This window comes from Myxocyprinus asiaticus, chromosome 27 (assembly GCF_019703515.2).
Source record: "Myxocyprinus asiaticus isolate MX2 ecotype Aquarium Trade chromosome 27, UBuf_Myxa_2, whole genome shotgun sequence".
NCBI lineage: Eukaryota > Metazoa > Chordata > Actinopteri > Cypriniformes > Catostomidae > Myxocyprinus > Myxocyprinus asiaticus.
The window spans coordinates 29,197,704-29,224,183 of record NC_059370.1 but is presented as its reverse complement, the minus strand read 5'-3'; the positions used below and the strand labels follow the sequence as shown (position 1 = coordinate 29,224,183).

Sequence of the window (26,480 nt, the reverse complement as noted above, 5' to 3'; positions counted from 1 at the left end):
CACAAACAATCAATTTCTTTAACAAACAAATGTGGAACAAGGACTCTATGTTCATTCTAACGATGTGAGATCAGTTAGCACTAATGTGGTTGCTTATGTTGTTGGTTATTGTTGCGTCTTGTTCCGTTCTATCTCATTTAGGACATTGTCTGAAGGTACCTTGCAGATCCTGTTTTCAAATGATTTGATTGCGATTCTATTCTCATGAGATTGTAGATGTTTGTCAGAAAATACCATAGCAAAGACACCACAACACATACACCCACACATTATTGTATATGTGCTTGTTGATGTGTTTATAGGGGCAGCAGATGTGTTTATTTGCGGTGTACAGAGGTCGCAGGTCTTTGCCAGTGCCCTTGCTTTTTGTCTGGCAGACATGAGCAGCACTAAGCTCATATAGACAAGGCACACACTGCAATGCTTTGGGAACGACAACAGCATTTAAATGTGGGAGTAAATCCCCTAAATTACCCCTAAAGGGTGCAGAATACAAAAGCCACTCCTGAACCATGGCAATAATGAAAGTAAAATTTGTGTGGACTTAATGAGAAAAACTGCTTACTAAACATACTAAATAATGTCTCAATAAAAATGCAAAGAGAATTGTAGGAGGGTTAAGCTTGGGGGTAGGGTTAGGGGGTAGAAAATATAATTAGCTGAGTATAAAAACAAAAAAGAAGTCAATGGAAAGTCCCATCATTGTAGAAAAATGTGTGTGTTAGTGTCTAATACGCAAATAATGTGACAGCGTCTCTTGAAACAACAGCTGGAAACTTCACAGGAGCTGCTCAGGACGACAAAAAATAAGGAACTAAGGTCACAGTGACAGTGATAGAAAGAGTGAAGAGAGGAGAAGAGAGAAGAGGAAAAAAGCAATCTGTTTGCATGAGTAACTGAGAAACTGACGGCCCGTCCCATACAAGGCTTGACCCCACAGTCCTCCTCCACTGCCTGAGGGCCCGCAACTCATCTGAGCACCTCTGAAGTCTCTGTGGTCTGTTTAAACAAGAGCACTGTGCTAATCCGTTCAGATGGGCCTATAGAGTATGGGGCGACAGCAGGTTTATCTACAACACACACACACACACACACACACACACACACACACACACACATGTTAATGCGGCTATCCTTATGAGGACTCTCCATAGACATAATGATTTTTATACTGTACAAACTATAGATCCTATCCCCTAACCCTAAACCTACCCCTAAACCTAACCCTCACAAAAAACTTTCTGCATTTTTACATTTTCAATTTTTTTTTTAGCGATTTGAATTATGGGGACACTAGAAATGTCCTCATAAACCACATTTATAACATAATACCCTTGTAATTACCAGTTTGTAAAAAAATTCCTCATAAACCCCCAAACCCACCCACACCACACACACACACACACACACACAACAACAACAGCGTTCACATGAAGCAACAACAGCGTTCAAAAAGCTACTTTGAAAATTTACTTTGCCTAGCTTCAATCTACTTATAAACGTGTTGTACCGATTGAACACAAGATATGCACACACATACACAACTCACATACTCTCACACAAACACACTTTTGGATGCAACCTTTATAAACCCTCGCCTACAGCTATTCACACTGAAGTTGTATTTCAACATACTTACACCCCAGCCAAAAACACACATCCTCAAGGTACAGAGGAAGTAGAGAAAGAAGCATCCTTTAGATTCCCCCCTAAACTTCCTGTTGATGAGCCAGATGCTGTGTTCTCTCTGGATTACCAAAGCACATACAATGAATACCCTTAAGGGTCAAATATCAGTGTGAGCTCTTGGTCACAATAGGGAAGGCACTGTACGTGAAATATAAGCAGACACACCCTGACACAAACCACACACAGTCAAGGTGATATGACATGCAGCTGTTGTTTTTTAAAGGCAGGAAGAAAGTAAACAAAAGCTTCTGCTTTGTGAACATTAATGTGAAGATACCAGCAGCCCCTATTGTAACTCCTGATATTCTACATGTCTGCAGCCATATAAAGTTTGTGTGAACATGTGTCTGTGTATGTGTGATGATGGGCAGACTATTGTGACAGGAGTTAAAACAGAGGTGAGGAGTTTATGTCTGTGTGCAGAATGACAGCACGGCTGGAGAACTGTCAGCATATGATTATTTCCAGATGTTTACTGTAAAGTTTGCATGTTAAAAAGTGTGTTTTCTGAACAGTATGTGAACGCACCTGATTGATGTGTTTGAGTTTGTCGATGATCTGGCTGATGACAGGTTCGGGAGGCTTTTGTCTGGATTCAGAACCGTGCGGATGGACTCTCTTTAGACCTGGACCCAGAAACCTGCAGACAGACACAAATTTTTATTACTCATACTTGACATTTACATTTATTCACTTGCCAGATGATTTTATGAGACTAAAACAAGCAGAAGTGATTAATCCAAGGGAGAAAAGTAGTGCTACTGTACTAATTTGACAATAGATAACATTAATGCAGTGATATTACAGGTTCTTATGCACATCACTATCTCCATGATATTGAGGCATACACAGTGGGGTGCAAAAGTCTAGTAAAAAACACGTTTTGGTAACCATTTGTTAACATTAGTTAACAACAATATTTAACATGAACCATCAATGAACAGTTCTTTCACACCATTTATAAATCTTGGTTAATGTTAATTTCAACTAATAAATTATCACAATCAAAAGTTGTATATGTTAACATTAATTAATACATTATGAATTAACATGAACTAACAATGAACAATTGTATATTCATAAACTAACACTACCCAAGATTAATAAATGCTGTAAAATATATTGTTAATTGTTAGTTCATGATAAATAATGCATTAATTAATGTTAACGAATGGAACTTTATTATAAAGTGTTACCTAAATGATTAAGTAAATTTGTTAAACTTTACAATAAGGTTGTTTTCGTTAACATAAGTTAACTACATTATTTAACATGAACTAACAATAAACAATACTTTTACGGCAATTATAAATATTGATGCTAGTTAATATAGTTTTAAATTAAAGGTTGTATATGTTAACATTAGTTAATGCATTATAAACTAACACTACCCATTAATGAACAATAGTTTTTCATTAATTAACATTAACCAAGATAAATAAATGCTGTTAAAATATTGTTAATTGTTAGTTCATAATACCTAAAGTATTTATTAATGTTACCAAATGGAACCTTATAATAAACTTATTAAATTTCAGAAGAATTGTAGAACAATTTTCACTAATAATCTCAGTCCTTTGGACATTACTGCATATGAGGTAGAAAATTTATTCAAATAAATTTTCTAACTTATTTTAAGCACTACATTATCATGCAATATTCAGCCGTGCATACATAGGTTTCAGAAGTATTCTCTCAAAACATCTGTGATCTGCCAAAAGAATGAGAGCACTGAAATGGAACTCTACTGCCACCTAGAGGCAAAAATGTAAACACACTCTGGAATTTCATTTGAGCAACAAATGTCTATATATTTAACTTATAAATTCATATATTCATTTTTTTCATTCAGCACATATAATAAATTACTGCAGATTACTGCTCCAGGAGGACACAGATATTTAAGGCACTTACTATCCTAACAAATTCACTTATTGTAGATGCCAAAGGCTTTTGAAAAATGTTCCCATGTGGGCTCTTTGGTTTGGATTTTCTCATAGTTTAAATGAATAACTCACTATGAACAGGAGCATAAATATTAATGGTATCTGACAGTAAATCAGAATGTGTGAGCAGCTTTTTAATTTTTATTCTCATACTTGTTCTGCCTTAACTCTTATCACACATACTTAACCCAACAGTAAAGCAGCACAACTGGGTCAGACATGTGCTGGCATCTGAATGATTCTGAGCAACTGGAGCATATGTTGGGCACCATCAAGTGCTAAATATGTGTGTGTGTATCTGCGCCCAAGTGTTCCTTGTTCCCCTCGGGCCAATTAAAAGCTAATTAGTGTTGATGCACATGGGCACATTGGTGCGGCACTGAGGCGACATGGAGACAGTGAGTGACAGATCCGATACTGCCACGGCGCCAACCTCAGCTCACCCATCAGAGTCCATTTAGAGGAAAACTTCATTGCTCAGAGGTTGCTCTTTTGTATCTCAAGACACTTTGAATATTGTTTTGTTTAAACATCAACTTTATCTCAGATGATTCTCCTAAAATTCCTTAGGAGACATAAAAATGGACACAAATGAGATGATTGTTTACATACGGTAAGAGTGTAGAGCTATAGAAGTAATGTAGCATACTGCCCTGCAAAGGCAAAATGAAGTAACTGCACCAACATTGAAACTATTTGCATCAAAGCTTTTTGTTTGTCCAACCAAATGAGGATTATCACATTTTTACGCTCCATTTTCACTGAATCTGAGCATAGCTAAGCCAAACTTGTCTGTCACAGAACAGATCGTAGTTTAAGAGACCCGATTTCGGTCAGAACTCAATTTTGATCAAATTTGTACTTACTGTGTTTTGCCTTTGCAGGGCAGCGCAGCTCAGATAATTTAGTCTGGCAGAATTTTAAATGTTTTGAGTTCATATCAAAACCTCTGACTTTTGACAGCAGACTTTGATGTGTGAGCAAATCTGAGGGAAGTTTGAGACATCTCTTCAGAAACTCACGAGGAGACATGTGAGACTGATGCTGTAGAAAGCTGTAGAAAAATATGACACTCAGAAAACAAAAGAGCTCTTCAGCTTTACTGCAGTCTAGGAGAAACATCTGAGATATTAGACCTCCTATGTGATTTTTCTTTCCCATGGGCAGACTCATCATGAATATGAGCAGAACCCAATCACATGAGCTTTTGAACAAATGAGCCAAAGTTATGACCTCATACTCCATTCTTAGAGATGACATAACCATGAACAATCCATCCACTATCTATCTCTTTCATGGCCTTATTTTACAGGCACTGCCTCTTCATTAAGCCAAATTACATTACCATACTTATTTATTCTCCATATTACTTCCGATGGCAGCTCACCTCCCGCTTTTAATTATCACATTAATAATACAGACACGAGCTCCATTAGAGAGAGGGGATCGGAAGACATGGGCAGCGTTTAATGGGGAATGAGATTAGATCGAGCTTCACGCATGAGATGCCCACCTATGTGCTGCTGACCAGGGTCAAGCCCCATCAGGTTGGATCTTTAGTTTGTGTCTGAAAACTGTGCTATGTTCTGGTTAAGCTGGTGGACATTATTTGTGGGCAAACAGTAGCAAAATACAAAATTATTCAAAAGTTATTGCAAAAACGCAATTATAGTTAGGCTAATGGGGTAGCTGAAATGAGAGTTTCAGCACGGAAAGCTGGAAAGATCTTTCTTATTGCATTTTCAATTAGGTGTGTTTTCAAATGGAAAAAAATATATATATATATATATATATATATATATATATATATATATATATATATATATAAACAATTCTACACTATTTGATAACACATCAGAATGCATAGATGTATCAGTTTCTGTTTGGGTAACTTAGCATTCAAACACAGTACCAAATTGTAAGGGGGGTCTCGGAAGACTGACCGTCCTCCAATTTTGTTCACTTACCCAAAAGAAACAATGTGCTTAATTTCTTTTCCTGCCTTCTTTAAACTTTCACCTGGCACTGCAGTGAGTCCTGCGTGCGCAGCTCTAAACAGCCCAAAGCGTTCATGATGTCAAGTGTGCATTCAGTGCGTAAACAAGCCGTTCTCACGTGCGCGGCAATTTCAAATGGGTGAAGATGTGAATTAACAATTCAATTTTGGTCTGTTCCTCTCGCAACACTATCATATGGCTTCAGAAGAATTGAAATCTAAGACACGAGTGTTATGGACGACTTTAAAGTGCTTTTATGCGGGATTTTGGAGCTTGGACAGCCACAAACACAATCCTCTCATCCCTCAATCTTGTGTTTCACGGATGAAAAAAGTCATACTGCTTTTGAATGACGAGGGTGAGTAAATGATTGAAGAAAGGTCAGTTTTTTATTTCATTGGTAATTAAAGTTTGTCATAATCATTAATCAAGTGTAAATTATTGTCCAGAGGTCCTGACCATGCAGACGTCACTGTCTTGTGATACCAGGATGGGCCAATCACAGTCATTTAATATTACTGGATGAGAATTTTGAAAATACTTTTAGGCTGCATCCGAAACCAGGAAAATGCTACCTTCGGAGTATGGGTACTTATGAGTACTTATATGGAGGCAGGATAAAAATAAGGTGCTTTTCAAACTGTTCAGAGACCATTTTCCTTAGTTCCATTCATTCAAAACAGCTGTCAGTTAAGACATTAACTGATTAGGGAGCAAGTCAGCTGCCTACATTTTCGGATGCAGCCTTTTATAGAAACTGCTGTGGCTTATTTCCATTCACAGGTTTGAATCCTTGAAATTATCAGTTTTTATTTAAAATAACTATCTAGTGTAGAAATGTCTACAATTAGATATTAAACATTCTGATAATTAAATGCGGATGAATGGAGGATTAGGTTTTCTGAGCGGCCAAGCGCCCCCTGCCCCATGTAATACAGTCATTGGTTGACAACATTTGCAATTTGCAAAGTGTTCATTCTCAGGGGTTGCTCCTGAAGCAGTATCACTTTTTATTTATTTATTTCATTTGATTGATGTTTTGAAAGAGACATAATTATTTTTTTATGTATTCATGTAACACATAAAGTATTCACAAATTAACAGAACAACCTAGTGACTAAAGTTCATTATTTAGATCCTTTTTTAATGAAGATTGTAACTTATCGTTCAGTTTTAATTGTTTTTAAATAACACTTTTTGCCACAACATGAAGATGAAAGAAAATGTAGTTAAATCTTTTAAAATATTTTTTTCAGTAAAAACGTGAAACATTTATTTTTAATAATTATCGATTAGATTAACTTTGAAGATTCTAAAATATAAAACAGTTTTGATTTATTTTGGATTTTGTTTAGTCACAACATAATTCCTATAGTTCCATTTATGTTATTCCATAGTTTTAACGACTTTACTATTATTCTAAAATGTGGAAAAAAAATTATAATAAAGAATGAGTAAGTGTTTCAAAACTTTTGACCGGTAGTATATATATATATATATATATATATATATATATATATATATATATATATATATATATATATATATATATAGAATAAATAATTTTTTTTGGGGGGGGGGGGTCAGTTTGGTTAGCAGTATTACCATGTGTTATTTACTTCATTCGCTGCTTTAAGACTTCCATATTAGGACTCTTTAAAAATAAAAACAATCCACCACAAGCATTATTGTACAGCTGGTGCACAGGAAACCCAGCTGTTACTACAGGAAATTACTAACACCCTGTGGATCTCCAGTCTGGACCAGCTACTCATACTGGAGCCCATGAGTACAGTAAACCTGCTCAGGCTCATGGTCCTAATGAGCACCCCTCAGAGATCCAGCATGCCCCAATGCTCAGATCTGCTGGAGACTCTAAGGAGCATTCATGAGCATCAGGAGCAAGCTCATAGCCATGGAGAAGAAGGTTGGGGAATGAGAGCGAGAGAGGACTCTGAGGCATAATACCATGTAGATTTACAAAAACACAGAATTTCTTCCTAGAAGTTTTCAGGCTTTTCATAATTATAAATAGTTAAAGAAATATTTTAACTTCATGTGGAAAGAGGATGGGGATGAATAACATGAAGAAAGACGGAAGGCAGATATTGAGGATGTTCAACCTTAGGGATGGACGGCTTGATCTTGAAGAATTGATACTTCCAAAATATATGTTTTATCAAGAGGATCAATCCTCACATACTGTATATTGTTCCTAATGTTTTTATTTTTATTTTTTATTTTTTTACTAGATATTATGTTATTATTTAGCATGAAAATGAGTGTGAGCCATAAGCTTTGAAGTGAATAATGGGGTTGTGTGATTTGTTACAACAGATTTGTTATTTTTTTTTTATTATTTAAAGGGATCATGACATGCCTTTTTGTATTATTTTAATATGTTCCTTCAGGTTCACTTATAACATTAGTAAAGAAACAGTCACAAACAGTATTTGTAAAACATGATTATTTTCCACCCTCATTCTGACCTGTCAACAAATTTTGATTGGCTCTCTGCTCTTGACTGACCTGCTCTCTCCTTGCCATCTCACTGCTAAAGGCTACGGAAGTGATAAGGTAAAATAGGAGTTGATGTGTTGTGACATCACAATGTGGAGGAAGTAGAGAACAAGTCTTTAGGCAGCTTAGTTTCAACAAATGCTCTTCAACAAAAGAGTTCTGAAACTTACAGAATGTTTTATAGTACAATGAAAAGTAGTAAACAAAATGATCATGCTCAATTATTGTTGTTAATATGATAAAAAAGTAGCAGATCATTTAGAGTTTAGTCCATGTTTAAATGATGTCTTTCAAATATGTTAAATGGCTATAAATACCCATTTTATCCTCAGAAATCACAACAACTTCCCATTTAATACAGCTGCAAAAGATTTTGATGATTTTTATAGTACTTGTTATTGGATTGATAATTAAGTGAGTAGTATCTCTCATCCTTACTAACAATGGTTCACCAGAAAGCACAAGTCAGTGGCAGAGTTTAGGTGACCTGATCCTTGACATTGAGAGTGCCTCTGCATTGCCTTCAGCACATTCATGCTGACAGACAACTGCTGAAGGAGGTGGAGGGGTGCTCCTTTTTCACGAAGGAAAAATCACTTCTAGCTAGAGATGCTTTAACTGATCTTTACAGTCATATCTGCTTTTGCCATATTAATTGATTGACATTAAAGATGACGTGTGTAATTTTTTTCATGCTTAAATATATTTTCTTCTAATATTAATTATTTTAATATATTAATATGCAAAGACAACAATAAGTAAGTCATCTGATAGCCTCAAAAATCTACACACTATGTTTCTGTGGTGCTATCAAAACATTGCACTTTGTTTAAGAGCCCTGACTAGCCTGACATGGCTCATGACTCACCCCGTGACATAAATTTGGGCCGGAACTCATGTTTTTCTGACCAATTATAGGTTTACCAACCAACTACCAATTACTGAGTGTTTAGGAAACCTGTTTTTTGCAATTGACCCTTCGCTAAGCTCCGCCCCCCTTGGTTACGGTTGCTTGTTCTGACAAGCTCTGAAGAACTCTCCATTGGAGTGAATGGGAGATTGCTGTGAACAACGTGGTTTTTGGCCAAATATTCTCATGAACAGAATGGATAATATTATTACGTGGGCTGGTATGAAGTGTGATGTTGTAATACATATTGACCTGAAGTTTTTTGTAAAAGAAATAGTTAAATTACACAGTCATTTGATAAAACACTGCGGAGACTGTGAATCAGAATTGAGGCAAACGATTATTACAGTCACTTGAAGAAAGAAAAACTTCATTAAATAGCAATTACACGTCTAATATCATAAGTGTAAGTGAACAGAGCTGTTTATAACGTCTCATAACACACTCATTTTGATGCTGTGAACTGTTTATTTACTGTTGCTTTTACTATGACTTGAATCAACACATAAATGAATTAATGTTCAGTTCTTAGTTTTAATTTACATTGGAGCAAATATAGACATTGTTGCAGATGTTATATGTTTATTTGGGAATGAGGGCTGACACAGTTTAATCCATAACATGCTCTTCTCCAGATTTATTTAAAGATTATTTAAAAAAAAAAAAAAAAGAAAGAAAGAAAGCACTGCGTGTATCCTCTATGGGTAACTCGTGTCACTATTACAAATGACCTGGCAACAGGTTTTTGGATTATTTTGATAAAATCCTGCTTAAAAGTACTCAAACACATATTACTTCCATAGGCTGTCATTGGAAAATAGCAAACACATGTCAGAGTAATGGCAGCAGGGCAATAGTTGCTAAGACAGGATTGGTCAGAATCACTTTTAAGGCGGGGTTTAGCGAAGTGTCAATTCCGTTTGGTGAAATTACTTATTTAAAGACCCCATAAAAGGGACTTTAGTCCATTTCAATTTGCTCTGAAGCTATCAATACATTAGTGCACTCTGAAAAGTTGACAAAATGAACTTTAGATAAACGTATTTAAAATGTACAATCTTTCTCTACCAGGGAAATCAGAACAAAAATACTAAGTACTCATCTTGCACAGAGAATATTCCTCCCCGTAATTCCACTTGCAACAAACTAACAAACTAAACTTACGGGATGACGTAATTAAAGCTTATTGGCTATTTTTAAAAAAAAGGGATGATCCCTTTAAAATGTCCTGCCCCGATTTGTTTCAACAAGAAATACATCAAAACAGGACAGAACTGCGCCATTAATGGAGTCTTTCAGAACATTTCTGAAATAGTTTATATTTACAGGAATATTGTTGTAGATGCACAGTGTGTTTATTTTACTGCTGCATTTATTTAAAGGTTTATGCTTTGACATTTTTCGGGCTGACTATTTAATATATCAGGGCCACATAAATTGTGACATTTTTTGGCATAATTGTGATGGCATTCTTCCCAGCACAGAATGTGAGAGAGAGTACTCCATCTTCGATACTCTGCATAAAATGAGTCTGAACACATTCCAGAATTAATTATGATATTTCACTAGCGGTCAAGAAATTACATTGAGATTCAACAGACATTTCTGGCACAGAATCCTTATTCCAATCATCCCTCATCCTTGTCTATTTCCCTCTTTCCCTATCTCTCACTCTCTCGGGTCCTAATTAACTCCTGAGGGCCTGAGAGCCCTCTGACTCAGCTGTCTGTCCCCTAAGGCCAACTGTTCAGCATACTGTTCTGAGCAAGCCATTTCACCCCCACTCACTCCTCAGCTGCACTTACTGGAGAGCAAACAGCTGCACCTAATAATGCATAGTGCTGTAATTCTGACACATAGGCTATGTTCACACAGTCAGTGTTTGGGATTGACATCCGTATTTACTAACAGGTGTGACTCTCAAAATGCCTAATTTACATAACAGCTTACAGTAATGAATACTGTCTGTATGCATGAATAACCATTGATGTGTTTCTAACTAATTTATTAGTGTATATCTAGCAAATCTTTTATGTTTTCAATTATTTTATTATTTAGTGTACATTCATAATTATAAAAATGTTTTTGTTATAATAGAGTGCAACAATGCCCGCCCTCTTTTTCAGCCGTCTTGGTTCCGGAAATATTTTTCCCCTTAATTACTTCCAAAGCGATTTCATGAAATCCTCCACAAAAAAAGTTCTAAGCCATGAAACAAACCAACAAGCTCCAAGGTGAATCAAGGCATTACAAACATTTTTGAAAATTGGACAAAAAGACAAAAGTATTTAACTTCTTTCAAGAGGGCATAAACTACAATCCCATGAAGCATTGCAAATGACATAATCGAATTAAAGACAATGGATAAATATAAAACTATTGATAAGTGCAGAAATTATATATTTAAATTTTATTGCTAAATATTAGGATATATATACAAATATACACTGGCGGCCAAAAGTTTGGAAAAATGTACAGATTTTGCTCTTATGGGAAGAAATTGGTACTTTTATTCACCAAAGTGGCATTCAACTGATCACAATGTATAGTCAGGACATTAATAATGTGAAAAATTACTATTACAATTTTTTTTGTTTTCGTTTTATTTTTGTTTTTCAGAACTTCTTAAACTACTTCAAAGATTTCTCATCAAAAAATCCTCCAAGTGCAGCAATGACGGCTTTGCAGATCCTTGGCATTCTAGCTGTCAGTTTGTCCAGATACTCAGGTGACATTCTCACTCCACACTTCTGTTAGCACTTGCCATAGATGTGGCTGTCTTGTCGAGCACTTCTCACGCACATTACAGTCTAGCTGATCCCACAAAAGCCAGTGGGGTTAAGATCCATAACACTCTTTTCAAATTATCTGTTGTCCAATGTCTATGTTTCTTTGCCCACTCTAACCTTTTCTCTCTTTTTTTCTGTTTCAAAAGTGAAACTGGTGTTGAGCGGGTAGAATTCAATGAAGCTGTCAGCTGAGGACATGTGAGGAGTCGATTTCTCAAACTAGAGACTCTGATGTACTTATCCTCTTGTTTAGTTGTACATCTGGCCTTCCACATCTCTTTCTGTCCTTGTTAGAGCCAGTTGTCCTTTGTCTTTGAAGACTGTAGTGGACACCTTTGTATGAAATCTTCAGTTTTTTGGCAATTTCAAGCCTTCATTCCTCAAAACAATGACTGACTGACTAGTTTCTAGAGAAAGCTGTTTCATTTTTGTTGTTGCCATTTTTGACCTAATATTGACCTTAAGACATGCCAGTCTATTGCATACTGTGGCAACTCAAAAACAAACACAAAGACAATGTAAAGCTTCATTTAACGAACCAAATAGCTTTCAACTGTGTTTGATATAATGGCAAGTGATTTTCTAGTACCAAATTAGCAATTTAGCATAAATACTCAAGGATAAGGTTTTGGAGTGATGGTTGCTGGAAATGGGGCCTGTCTAGATTTGATAAAAAATTAAATTTTTCAAATAGTGATGGTGCTGTTTTTTACATCAGTAATGTCCTCACTATACTTTGTGATCAGTTGAATGCCACTTTGGTGAATTAAAGTACCAATTTCCTTCTGAAACAGCAAAATATGTACATTATTCCAAACTTTTGGCTGTTAGTGTATGAGTAGTTTGAGACTGTAAGGAGGCCCACTTGATTGTGTCATTCACAGTGCATCATGGAAGTGGACGGTCGCTGATGGGCATGTTTGCTGCACTTTGTTTGTTAGCCGTGATTCTTTGATTGGTGGAGTGTTTCTCTTCCTGATCATGGGTAGTGTATTATTTAACGAGGAATTCTGCTGTTAAACATGATTTCTGAAATGACAAATTCAGAATATTTATTTTTAAGTAAAAATAAAGTGGACTGATGGCTGTAACAAAAGCATATACCGTCCATTAACAATTAAAAGTTTTCATGAAAAAATTATTCGCCTATTGGAAAACACGAATTGGATTTTTACTTCTGGAACATGACTGTTTCTCTGTATACCCTGGTATTAATAACAAAATAAAATAAATACAAAATAAATAAAATACAGATAGTCCCCACTGCTGCGATGGGGTAAATTTTGCATCTTTCTCTCTTTTGACTGCCATTATCCACTACTTTCTATTTTTTTCTCTCTTTTGCAAAGTTGTGGAAATGTAACAGTGATTTTTTCTATTGCTGTTGAAGCAAATGGAAATGCAAAAATAACATAATAACATTAGCTAAAAAATGTGTACCCCACGACAGTACGGGCATTCCAGCATTCCAAACCGAAAATGTGAAAAGGGTTCCTTCTCACGGTAGCCATGAAGGCCTATAATCATTGAGACATTGATGAAAGTAAACATCAAACATGATGACTTCCATAACATTGGAAAGTCTTATAACAATTGATTCAATGTTATTTAATAAACAAGTGCAATTGAAGCGCAAGTTCATCCGTCAAATCTTAATTAACTGACAGTGACTTCTTAACTTAATGTAGAGCGCATTTGGTTCGTGCTCAGACAACAAAACTAATGGGCTCAGCTCTGGAAGGAGACTTGATCTAAAAAGTTTGGATGAGATACAGCTCACATTTCCATCTCTGAGAGCTACTGGAACTGTGCTGGATTTGCTATGTTGCCTTCCTACCTCCGTATACTGCCTATGAAGCTCATAGATAGACATGCACACTCAACTGTGATGAGACAGTTAGATACACCAAACAGACAGGGCGAGAGAGGACATTATGAGGACACGAATAAGAAAAAGCACACGCGTATACAAATTACTAGCATTTGCGAAACTAGGGCTTCAGTTTTGAGACAATATTAAAAAATCATTAGGATGAGATATTGCAGCTCTTAAAGCTCTTCTGTTTGGGTCAGGGATGCACAGATTTATTTTCTGTTGCCAACATTAACTTGATTTGGACTGCAAGATAGTGGGAGAGTTATGGGACAGAATCACCAGGCACATGGTGAACAGAACTATGGTAAATTCTATATTGGTTTCCAAAGGGCATATGGAGAGCCAGGCACAAGCAGCCATAGTGCGAACAATCAAAAGGAGCAATTAACCAAGCACAGGATAGCCTACAAACCACCTGACGTACCCCACACTGCCCACATCACAATTCACGCCCTTTTGCCTGTCAGCTAGAACTGGAGTCGGCCAAACTCATTAGATACACACACAAAACCATCCGCTCAGCCACTTATGCTGTCTCAGTTTTTATTCAGAAAGCTTTTTAGACTTCAAGATTTGTGACAAGCTCGGGGGCAATATGTCTCTTCAGGGCCATTTTGAGATTGTAGTAATATTGGAAAGCATTTAGGAGGCTGATTCTATTGTAATATATGCTACTTTTACCCACTTAGTTAAAACTGTCAGAATAAAAACAATAGAGACAGTGTGTGTGAGTCATAGAGGGATAAAAGCCTCTTCCATTCTGAAATAACTTAGGTTATATTATAAAACAGATCATAATATGGTCATTGATGTTGATTGGTTAATAGCCTACAGCATTCCAACCACTGTAAAATACATTGTATAGTAGTAATATTTGTATTATGTAGATGCCATTTTAAAAATGCAATAAGGCCTTGAGGCTGTGCTATATTATGAATATTGTATCCAACAGTCCTTAATACACAAGTTATCTGTTGTACCTTATTGCTAAAATATCAGATGGGATTCTAAAATGGAAGAATACTGTATTAGTAGTATGTGGTCAACAGTACTGCCGCAACCGATGAACTACTCACTTGTCTGTCATCTCCTGTCCGTTCCAGCAGAGGGAGCTGTTGAGTGCTGCTGGTTCTTTACTGCACAAAGCTTCTCCAAGCCCACTGTAGAACTGATTGAAGCCCCTCAGACCTGAGATAAACTCCCTGCAAGAGACAGAGAGAAAATTAAGAAAAGTATAAAGAAAAAGAGAGTGAAGAAGCCTGTTGGATAGAAATAAAGTCAAATGAAATTAGATGACAAGCAAAAAGAAAAGAGATTAAAGGAGTAGTTCACTAAAAAAAATTATGATTCTGTCATCATTTGCTCACCTTCATGTCGTTCCAAACCTGAATGCTGTTATTTTCTCACATAGCATATATATATATATCTATCAGCGTTAACACATGCAATTAATTTGCAGTGTTTAGAGTGTTAATTTAAGCACGCAGCTAGTTTTTCCTCACTATTGACGCTCTGCTCAAATGTAATATAATTTCAACTTTGTACCCATTGCAACCGGGCTTTTGAAATGTCAGCTAATGACCACCAGACAGTTCAGATGAATTATCTTTATACTGGAAGTGCCACTGCTAAAAGCAGAACAACACACGCTTTTCATATTGAGTTCAATGCAGCACTTGATGCACTGGCCTGAAACAAATGTGCATTCCATATCTAAAGTGAAAAGACAGCCTGACGACTGATTAATATTAAATGAGGGTTTAATGCGCATTGCAATGAATACTAGTTCTTTTAATCAGTCAACATCCCACTTAGACTTTGGGAAATGTTTAATGTTATTCGAACTGGAGCTATTTTAGTGAATTTCCATCTTTATACTGTGGAGTTTGGAAAATGTTAATAAAGCATTTTTGTTACATACTGTATTGATTTGTTCTATTGTGTTGTTCTTCCCAAAGAACAAATAAATGCATTATGATAGGAAATAAGTATGTATAGAGTCAAATTGTACTACTTATAAAATCTGAGATTAATCGCAATTAACTATGAAAAATGATTAGATTAATCTACTGACAGCCCTAATATATTATATGCTGTATAAATATAGTACATATATTGTATAAATGTAATTAAATACATAATTAAATGAAAATGAAATGATAACCTAACCCAAAGATATGTCTAAAATGAAAATGGATGAATATTAGTACTAAAATGAAATACAAGGGACATTTATTGATTCAAAGAAATAGTTCATCCAAAAATTACTCTCATTATTTACTCACCATCAGGCCATCCCAGATGTGTATGACTTCCTTCTGCAGAAAACAAACAATAATTTTTAGAAGAATATCTCAGCTCTGTAGGTCCACACAATGCAAGTGAATCTTTAAAACTTCAAAAAGCATATAAAGGCTGCATAAAAGTAATCCATAAACTCCAGTGGCTTAATCCATATCTTCTAAAGTGATTTAAAAGGTGTGGGTGAGAAACAGATCAATATACTGTAGAAGTTCTTTTTATGATAGAGCTCCACTTTCATTTTCGCTTTCTTCCTTTTTTTAAAATTTTTTTTACACATTGCCACCTACTGGTTGGGGCTGGTCAGAGGTGGAGATTTATAGTAAAAGTTACATATAGCAATCTGTTTCTCACCCATACCTATCATATCGCTTCTGAAGACATGGATTTAACCACTGGATTACTTTTATGCTGATTTTATATGCTTTTTGGAGTTTCAAAGTTCTGGCCACCATTTACTTGCATTGTATGGACCTACAGAGCTGAGATATTATTCTAAAAATCTTCATTTGTTTTCAGAAGAAGAAAGTCATACACATCTGGGATGGCATGAGAGAATTCCAATTTTTGGGTGAACTATTCCTTTGAATAGTGATTTAATGATTAATTTAATGATTTTATAGTTTCTTAACGATTTTATTATGCATTTAATTATTTATTTAAATATTTAAATATTTTACTTTTAGTAATTTGGCCCTCAGTACATGAGAACCAATGATGTTTGATGTTGTCATCCAACTTGCGCCATAGGCACCATATTTGATTTGAGAGCTGCATCGGAGAGGAAGACTGTGAGTAAATAATGACATCATTTCGGTCTGTTCATTACACAAAGCTATCAAATGGCTTCAGAATACTAGGAATACAATTCATGGGTCATATGGAGCTCTTTTATTATGCTTTTTTGGTGTTTTTTGTTCTTTTGTGAGCTTGCGAACATAGACATTATGAACTGTTCTCTCTCAGAAGAAAAGTTACTGTTTAAGGTACTAGGGCTTTCACTAGGGTAGTGGTACCTTCATGGGGACCTTTTTTGTACCTCTAGTTAAAATGTATAACTAATTTATGTACATGATTGTACCCAAGTACCTATTGCATACCTTTAAATGTACATTTATTTGTTTTGTTCCTCTGGGAACGGCGTTGTTTCATGTACAGCTGCATTGGGGCAGTGGTGGCTCAGCAGTTAAGGCTCTGGGTTACTGATCAGAAGGTTGGGGGTTCAAGCCCCAGCACCACCAAGATGCCACTGTTGGTCCCTTGAGCAAGGCCCTTGACCCTATCTGCTCCAGGGGTGCCGTATCATGGCTGACCCTGCACTCTGACCCCAGCCTGGCTGGGATATGTGAAAAAGAAGAATTTCACTGTATATGTGCAAATGTATAATGTGTGATAAATAAAGAAAATTATTATAATTATTATTGAAACAACGCCTGTTGTGAAAAGCACTATACAAATAAATTTGACTTGACTTGACTTAATGGTACCCAAAAAAGGGGTAACACCCCAGTAATGGCTTTGCACCTTTAATTGTACCTTTTTTCTGAGAGTGTTGTTGTATGGTAAAGAGCTGTTTCAAAATTCTCATTTTATGTTCCTTGGACAAAATAACAGCATACATGTTTGGAACAAAATTATGACAGAATTTTCATTTTTGGGTGAACTATTGCTTTCAAAAGAGTTGATGGCTCCAAAATACTAGAAATTTCGAAAAAAAAAATTAGAGAAATGGGAGGAACGAAAGAAGTGAAGTGAATGAAGTTATATAAATTTGAAAATTAAAAGAAAATTGGAGGGTCAAACACAGTGTGAAACGTGATCTATACTATATCAATTACATCTCGTTTTCTGTCATGCTATGTTGATTTGAGACAATTTGACTGTTAATTGACATGAAGCTAGAGAAGAAACAGTCTGCTGTGTTGGCTCGGCCACTCTCATCTGTTCATCAGAGCGAAGACGAGTGGAACTCACAGGACAGAGCAGGCAGAAGGCAACTCAATGTCACTGTCACGGCAGGAGACAAAGCCTGTGTTAATGAGCCTCTCTCTGTCACCATCAGTCTAAACAAACACACTCAACTACCCACCTAAATACACACTCCATTTCACAACTCATGTAAATATTTCCACCCTCAATGACTCAGTCACTCACCTAAACACACAGCATCACTCATTCTCAAGAGAGACCCGCCATACAGAATCGGCACTAGTAAAACATCTACTACAACATAATGAAATACGTCTTGCAGTTTACATGTTGCTTGCCAACAATTTTTATTACGTAGCTACTTTTGAATGGCCGTCAATAGAGAAAAATGCTTTTTGCAGCCAAATGGTGTAGTTAAAATATCTACCAGCAGGGGCTAACTGGACCATGCTAACCAAGCAACTCTTGACCATTTGGTTGCAAGACTACTGAAATGTCAGTAATAGTCTACACATATTAAAATAAATAATCATGAAGGAAAAGTGTGTGACAGAGACAGAGTAAGAGAGAAAGTAGGTATTTCAGAGGTGGTGAAGTGAAGAGTTATCTATTAAAATGTCTCAATGCACTCCGAACATAGTATAAAGAGATGCATGAGAAATGCATTGTGGGTGGCAACGATTCTTATTCCTGACATCTATTATTCAATCATTAGCTTTTCAAGGGATTGACTTGCTGTCAGTTCTTTAGCAGCAGTGCTTTGCAAACTTGTAGTGTTGGAGTGTTTAGAGCACTTGAGGACTCTCAAGAGATTCAAATCAAACAGGAATGTGAGTACATTCAGCTGCTAAATGTCATTTTTAAGAGGATAAAGAGAACAGTCAGGGCATCTTCATATACTGTTTCTGCTCAGTAACAATGTCAGCTATTTATTTATTTTTTTTAACTATGCCTTTAAATTTCTTTCATTGGTGTAGTCTAGTGTAGTCAAGTTTCTTTTACTCGAAAATAAACTAGTACATTTAGATTAGATGATACAGAATAGATGAAGTACATTTAGGTTAACTGACAACAGGTCACACTTTATATTAGGTGTATTTAACAACTATGTACTAACATTAAATTACATACAAGACAATATATACAGTATACTGTGTAACTACATGTTGTTCTGCAAAATTCTAGCAAGATTGGGGTAAGGTTAACAGTGTAACTACAAATGTAATTAAATGCATGTACTTTAAATGTAAGTACAATGCAACAACACATTGGTACGTAATAAGTACATTGTATCAAATGCTTCAGTACATCGTAGTTAAAAATGCACTCAGTATTTTTTTTTTTCCCTCATTTAAAAAAGTTTTACTTCTAAAGAAATGAATAGTTATTTTGAAACATATATATAAAATCATGACCACTCATGTGAGATGAAGGGTTCAGTCATATCAGTTACCTTAAAAAAACTATTTTATTCTACATGGGGCAGGGACGCCTCATGGGGGCATCCATGTAAACATCACATGACCAGCTGAATACTAGTCACTTAATCTTAGTAACTGCCCTGTTATTGGACACTTTCATTAATGGATTCAATTAATCATGGAAGATTGTGCATAGTGAATTTCTACAATGGCATTGGTAACTGAAAACTACTGTGTTTGAATGATGCAGCTTCCAGGCCACTAGGTGTCACTGTAAGCCATTGTAAGCTACTTCGACATACTTCAAAAACTACTGAGCGCACCTTTAAAAACACCTTATATAAAGTGGGAACAAGTTTTTTTTAATTTTTTTTTTATAGTGTGTGAATAACAAACAACTATTAATAACTAATCACCCAAGATATCTCTTTAAATCTTTTCACTCATTTCATTCACAACTCCATGATTTTACCTGCGTCTTTCGAAGAGGGTCTCATCCGGGTCAAAGTTCACTGTTGAACGGCTGTGGGGCAGCGGTGAGGCAGATGTGTGTTCTGTCGACAGTGCCACGGCTCGAGATACACGTGGGGGTGCATGCACACATATACCGCTCACCTGTAAAACGGAGAAGATTCAAAGGTTAAATTTGATCACTCTTGGACACAGTTTTGGCAGATGTCCAGCTGAGAAAGAAATTAATGAGACAAACTGTCCATGCAAAACTTCCACCCAATTCAGCTAATTGTCTGCATGATGGTGCCGTGTTTGCCTCTTGTTTGTTTGTTCGAGTTTGATGACAAAAGAATTTACATAACAAAACGAGGCATTGTTGGGTTTGCCAGACACTCTTTCAATAATCATAGCCCTTCACAGTCTAGTGAGAGTAAACAAGGCTCTCATTCCCCTTCGCATACAGCAAAATGCTATTGTTTTTGTATGGGACAACACAATTATAATCATGCCCCACTCTCGCGCTGGGTGTGTGAGATAATGGAGTCTTGCCATTCTTTCAGGTGCAATAAATTGCAAATGCCTGTTAATGTTTTGCTTGCGGTTTAATTGTTTGTCACTGGTTTAATTTCCCATGGGGGCTGGTCCAGGGCTTAATTTTGTGGTGTAATGCTGGTGGCGTATTGTGCCTGGTTGTTCATGAATGAATGTGTGCATCTAGGTAAACAGAATCTGGAATTCTGATGGGATCGGAGAAAGGAGATCAATAGAGCAAGGACGTCTTCTTCATGTGGCTGGGGACGGCCGCAGAATCGGACGCTACGACTTACCGACCATAGCAAATATGTATAAACTTTTAACGTGTTCTAATACACAATGTATGGGGGATTAGATCCACTTACAATCATTCACAAAATTTGCACATACACACACACACATGGACAAACAGTCAAACCAACAAATTGTTGTTTAAGTTAAATGACATGATTATCAGTGTAGATCAGTAGAAGCTCTTTTTAGCAAAAATCCCTGGGGAGGATAAACAGATAGTGTTGATGAGTGTAAGTGTGTGTGTGTGAGAGAGAGAGCAACAAAGTGAGAAAGAGATTAAGAGAAAGAGTGAAAGAGAGAACGAGACAGAGACAAAAGTTGTAAGATTAGAGCATTCTGACACTAATGCAATCCTGAGGCAACATATTAGAGCACTGCAACACTTCTTTTTCTAGCTCTCTCTCTATCGGTTTTCAATTTTTCTTGCTCACTTTCTGAAGGAAATTCACTAAGGAGTAAATTGAGCACACTGACTGCATGGTTTCTGTGCACCCGTTGTCTGCATTGTTTTAGCCAGAGGTGGGCAGTAACGTGCTACATTTACACCGTTACATTTACTTGAGTAACTTTTTGAAAAAAACAAAAATTAACTTAAAAAATGAGCCCTTCCCGGACTACCTAGGTTGCCTATTAAAGCCTGTAGACGGATTTTCATGCAAAGGGAGCGGGTCGGTTTTGCCGGGAAAATCCAAAGGATGTGACATTTATGCGCGCTCCCGAGAGCCTTTTACTGAATCCCGTCTGGCTAAGTGGGAACGTGATCGAGGTCGAGCGAAAACTAGAGTGAACATCGGCAGGGCATTTGATTCCTGGAGGGACCTTCGTTCAGTTTTGGGGATCAAAACTGACCCTGAATTGGCGTACTACTTATTAGACAGGTAAGCTTATATAACTGCAAAGCATGTGAAATATGGTGCCATAAGTATTGATCTGTGTAATTTTAGCTAACTTGATCTTGCCTGCTAATGCTGACGAATTGCAAGCTACCTTGCTTCATAACTTTCAAATAATTTCAATGATCTTCTCTTTATACTAAAAGTCAGGTATACAGGATAAATTTAAGCAAATATGCTGGTTTCTTGATCGTATTACAACATATGACGTACAAAACATACAATAGTGCAACATAACAGTGCAGTGCAACAGTAAACTGTCTGGTATAGTTCGGTGGTATGTAGCTGTATGTGTGTATCAGTATGCTATGTTAGCTGATAAGTAGTTTTAGTCTCAAAGTTTGTAGTAAAATAATCATAACTGTGTAATTTTAATTATGCTGCTTCATCTGTCAGCATGATGCTGGTGAATCACGTTCAGTCTCTTTGAACGTTACGTCATTGTTTTGGCCGATGCTCGCTCGCTTGCATCCCTATGGTGTGTGAGCACGAGCGCGAGCACGAGCAACATGTAGCTGGCTGCAGTTCACTTAACGGCCACAGGTATCATTAATAACAAGGGTTTCTGAATCTTGTAAACTGCACCTTTAATTTTAGTTCATGTGTAATTTATTTAGAGATTATTGAATGGGACTTTTACGAGAACGGAAGTTCACACAGCTGCGAGCGCTGTCACAGACTGTCACTCAAGTCATCACTGCTGCAGCATCAAACTCTTCAAAGTGAAACAATTTCTTCGCTCCGCACAGTGAAAAAAATAATAGTTTCGTCATGTAATGCCTTCATTTAACACCAAGACAAGCTGATATTTCAAGATTAAAATCTCAGCATCAATTTAAGGCAGCACACTGAGGTAAGTTTTGGCTCTAATGCTAACACTGGCTTTTCTATGTAATATGATGGTCATTTCAGGGTGATAATGTAACTGGGCTCTTATGACATTTGTTTTTAAGTGTATATTTTTTAATCAGTGCAGCAATATCAGTGCACTTTGTCCCGTGTCTCGCATGTCATGAGCAGTATTTACACATTTACTGGAAACTATTGCAGCTACTTTGGGCAGATTAACTATATAAATCCATGTAAACATCCAAGTTAAGTGTAAATGCCTGTTGCTCTGCCGTTCGCGTGATTGACAGCTGGAGCGCGAACAGACAGCATTTCTGCGCTTGCACAGAGAGGGGCACTAGGCATGCGTGTGAGAGATGTGCGGGCGCGAGTCGATCATATGGTGAAGAGAGTGGCTATGTCCGAAATCATTCACTCGTTCACTCACTCACTATTTCCTATATAGTGAATGGCAGTTAGTGCACAATATCTCAGCAGTGAGTGAACGAAATGAGTGAGTGAATTCGGCCGCTGACGTATACACCGAGTGTCGGAGCTCTGGGGCTGTCACAGAAACAAACTCAGATATGCACTTTTAAAATACTTGGGCCTTGTTATTCTTATTAAATAATATATTAATACAACAAATCTTCATTCTGTTTGTCATTTTTAATATATACTGTATGTTAATATAAAGAGTAAACACATTTTATCAAATAAAGAGTACATTTTAAAATGTATCTGTATGTTTTGCCTCTCTAGAAATGCTTTGTCAAAAAGTAATTTACTACATTCAGCATGAAATAAAAAATTGCAGGAGTGAAGGAAGCAGTAAACTCCCAGCTGGTCCGTCTTCCCCGTGGTGGATTGTGGGCAATTAACCGTTGTTGAGTGTACATCAAATGTACACTCGAAATTAGAGTGAACTGTGGGTAAGAATGAGTGAACAAAAGTAGGGAACGAGTGGCTCACTCAGAATTCAGACACTCCTTCAAAATGGGGACACTCGAAATAGTGCACTATATAGTGGATAGAGGGCAGTTTCAGATACAGTTTTGATCCAGAAACCTTCAAAAGTGTCAAAAGTGGTGCGGTAGACTGCAGTGTGAGTGTATATATTATAAACGTATCTTCATCATTTGATGAATTACTGCTGCCATGATCAATAGAAAATATACAAAAACATTTGTGTTCAGGAAAGTTCACCCAAAAAGGAAAAGCTCTCAAATCAAATATGGTACCTATGGCACAAGTTGGATGACAATAACATTGAACGTTATTGGTTCTCATGTACTGTGGGCCAAATTACAAAAAAATAAAATCATAAAATATTTAAATAAATAATTATGTAATAAAATTGTTAAGAAACTATAAAATAATTTAATTAATCTTTAAATCACTATTCAAAGGAATAGTTCACCCAGAAAGAAAATTCTCTCTTCCTTTTTCACTATAAATTTCCACCTTTTACCAGTCCTGACCAGTAGATGGTGATATGCACGAGGAATGTATATCACCAAAAAAATAAATAAAAATAATGTGGAAGTGAAAGTGAAAATGGAGATTTATAGTAAAAAAGGACTTAAATACTCTAAATATCTGTTTCTCACCCACACCTATTATATTGCTTCTGTAGATATGGATTCATCCACTGGAGTCGTGTGGATTCCTTTTATGCGGACTTTATGTGATTTTTTTAGCTTCAAAGTTCTGGTTACTTCACTTGCATTGAATGGACTTACAGAGCTGAGATATTCTTCTTAAAACCTTTGTTTGTGTTCTGCTAAAGAAAGAAAGTCATACACATCTGGGATGGCATGAGTGTGAGTAAATTATGAGAGAATTTTCATTTTTGGATGAAATATTCCTTAATAAAATTCAATTTACCACTTGCTTTCCATGGGCTGTAATAGCGAGAAGTTTATTGTGCCTGGCAAATAGTGCTGTGTTTTGTGAATAAGGCGAATCTATAATGAGCCTAAGTTACATAGAAAATGAGCTGTGATTGTGCTGACGCCTTCCTTGGGGAGACACTAACTAAAAGTTTTGATGCTAAGTTAACATTTTTCAGTAACGTGACAGTAGCTCCACTATTATTATTAGTGAACTTTTTCCAGTAACAAGCTACATTTTCCAAAGAGTAGTGCTGCAGCATCACAAAATACTACATTTTTACATTTTATTGTGAAAGCAGCAAAGGAGCCGAAGGAGGAATCAAATGCGCTCACCTAAAACGTCCTCTGTCATATGTAGCACTGGGAAAATCCAAATCATTTAACTGAATCGGTTCTTTTGATTATCTTTATGAACCTGTTACAATAAACAATTCACTTATAAATATGATTGTTGAGAACTACAATTCATGTTAGTAAGTCAGTTTGTTTGTCGATCATGTAAATTAACTAGTTCACATAAATGATTCACTGATTCACTTGAGCCCCTGCACAACCTTATAGGAACTTTACCATAAGTTGCTGCATAAATTCTTTTTGAATTCCTAGCACCCCATAGACACGGCATGTGCAAAAGTGCCATAACTGTTTAGTGAAATCCTATGTCTTCTTTACTCACTCAATTCTGCTCTCTCGCTCAAACGCTCTCGTAAATTCATGTTAACACACTCAACCCAGTGGATGCTACTGTAACTGAACTATCAATGGCAACTTTCCATGCACACAATCCAGCCTAATCCCAGACTTCCACACACACTTTCCCTAATGCTCCCTTTGGTGTGTGCTCATGGGAAATCATTAGTGGCCAGTCTGAAGTATGGCTCTTTCCTGTTGTAATTTACTCTGTGTAGTGGGTCTTACATCCCTGCGGCCTTGATTAATGTGATTGGGTGTCTTAGTGTTTGTTTGTGTGTGTGTATGTATCTGGGGCCCTCTGGGGAGCTGTGGCACAGGAGTATAGCATGGGTTTGTGCATGTGAGAGTGTGTGTGATTGTTTCTCTCATTAGAGGGGTATTAATGTCAGGCAGGCAGCAGAGGATGTGCTGGCTAATTGTAAAACAGAGATAAGAGATTCTTTAAATATCCAATGCCTTTTATCTGTACCTCATGTAACCAGTCCTCCTTGACCCGCTTCGAGTGGGATTCAAACCGGCATCTCCGGCATGAGAGGTGGGCGTGCTAACGAGGAGGCTAAAGGATACAGCGTCTAGTATCAGTCGCCAGGCCAGGGGAGTGAGGTTTACATACTGCACAGCTACATACCAGCTGGCTCCTGTTACACTCACACACTCCTAAAATGAGTGTTAGGAGTACATGGCAAGACACAACCACTTGCATACACATAAAAACAATCTTACATGCAATCGACAGCATCAATGTACCTTTGTTAATAAAGCTGTGTTTTCTATTGGTTTACAAAAGCAATAAGTCAATAAGAGGTTGTGCATCACAGTGATTTTAGCACACTTTAAGGAGCATTGTTAGAAACAACATGAAGCATGATAATTGCTTATTGCTTTGCTTGGTTATGTTGGTGGTTGTCAGGCAATTGCTATGTGGTTGCTAAGGTGTTGCTTACTGGCCCAAGTCAAAATAGTCCACCCTAATGTCTCTGTGATATTCAGTTCACTAAATATGGCTCTGGGTCCCTCCTTCAGTGTCTATGAGAAAACTGTACTTATGATAACTTATGGTATATAAGTTAATCAGTCAAAACAATAATCCTTCTATTCTGACCTGATATTTTGATACTTTCTCTTTCTCTTCTTCTCCCACTCTCTCTCTCTCTCTTTTGTCACCATTTCTCCCTCACTTCTGCTCAGTAACTGTTAAAAATAGTGCTTCATAAATCATGCATTTTTTTACAGAGCGGGGTGGGGTGGGGGCACTTTAAAGGAAGAATGAAAAGAGAAAAAGCACATTCAATGAGAGATTTGATGAGTGAGGTATCACACTGGAGATAGAGCATGGCCATAGGGCTCTTCCCGGCATCGCACATGTGCTATCATGGTTTAACAACAGAATTAGATTAATATACAAAAAGAATCATTACAGAAACTTCAAAAGGTGTGCTAAATTCAACAGGATGAAGAACATTTAAAAACCATTTACGCAGACACCTTTGGCTTAGCAGAGGCCTTTTGACA

At 36.7% G+C, this 26,480-nt stretch overlaps 1 protein-coding gene across 1 annotated transcript in view; it reads right to left on the bottom strand.

The window, feature by feature from the left end:
* The window catches only part of LOC127418266 (glypican-3-like), a 188,896-nt gene that overhangs the window by 54,398 nt on the left and 108,018 nt on the right, over nt 1–26,480 (bottom strand). Inside the window, exons 4-6 of the mRNA XM_051658773.1 lie at nt 19,851–19,993; nt 14,804–14,929; nt 2,218–2,329 (exon numbers count right to left, since the gene is read on the bottom strand). Coding sequence (XP_051514733.1) covers nt 2,218–2,329; nt 14,804–14,929; nt 19,851–19,993 — 381 coding nt within the window. The remainder of the gene's footprint in view (nt 1–2,217; nt 2,330–14,803; nt 14,930–19,850; nt 19,994–26,480) is intronic.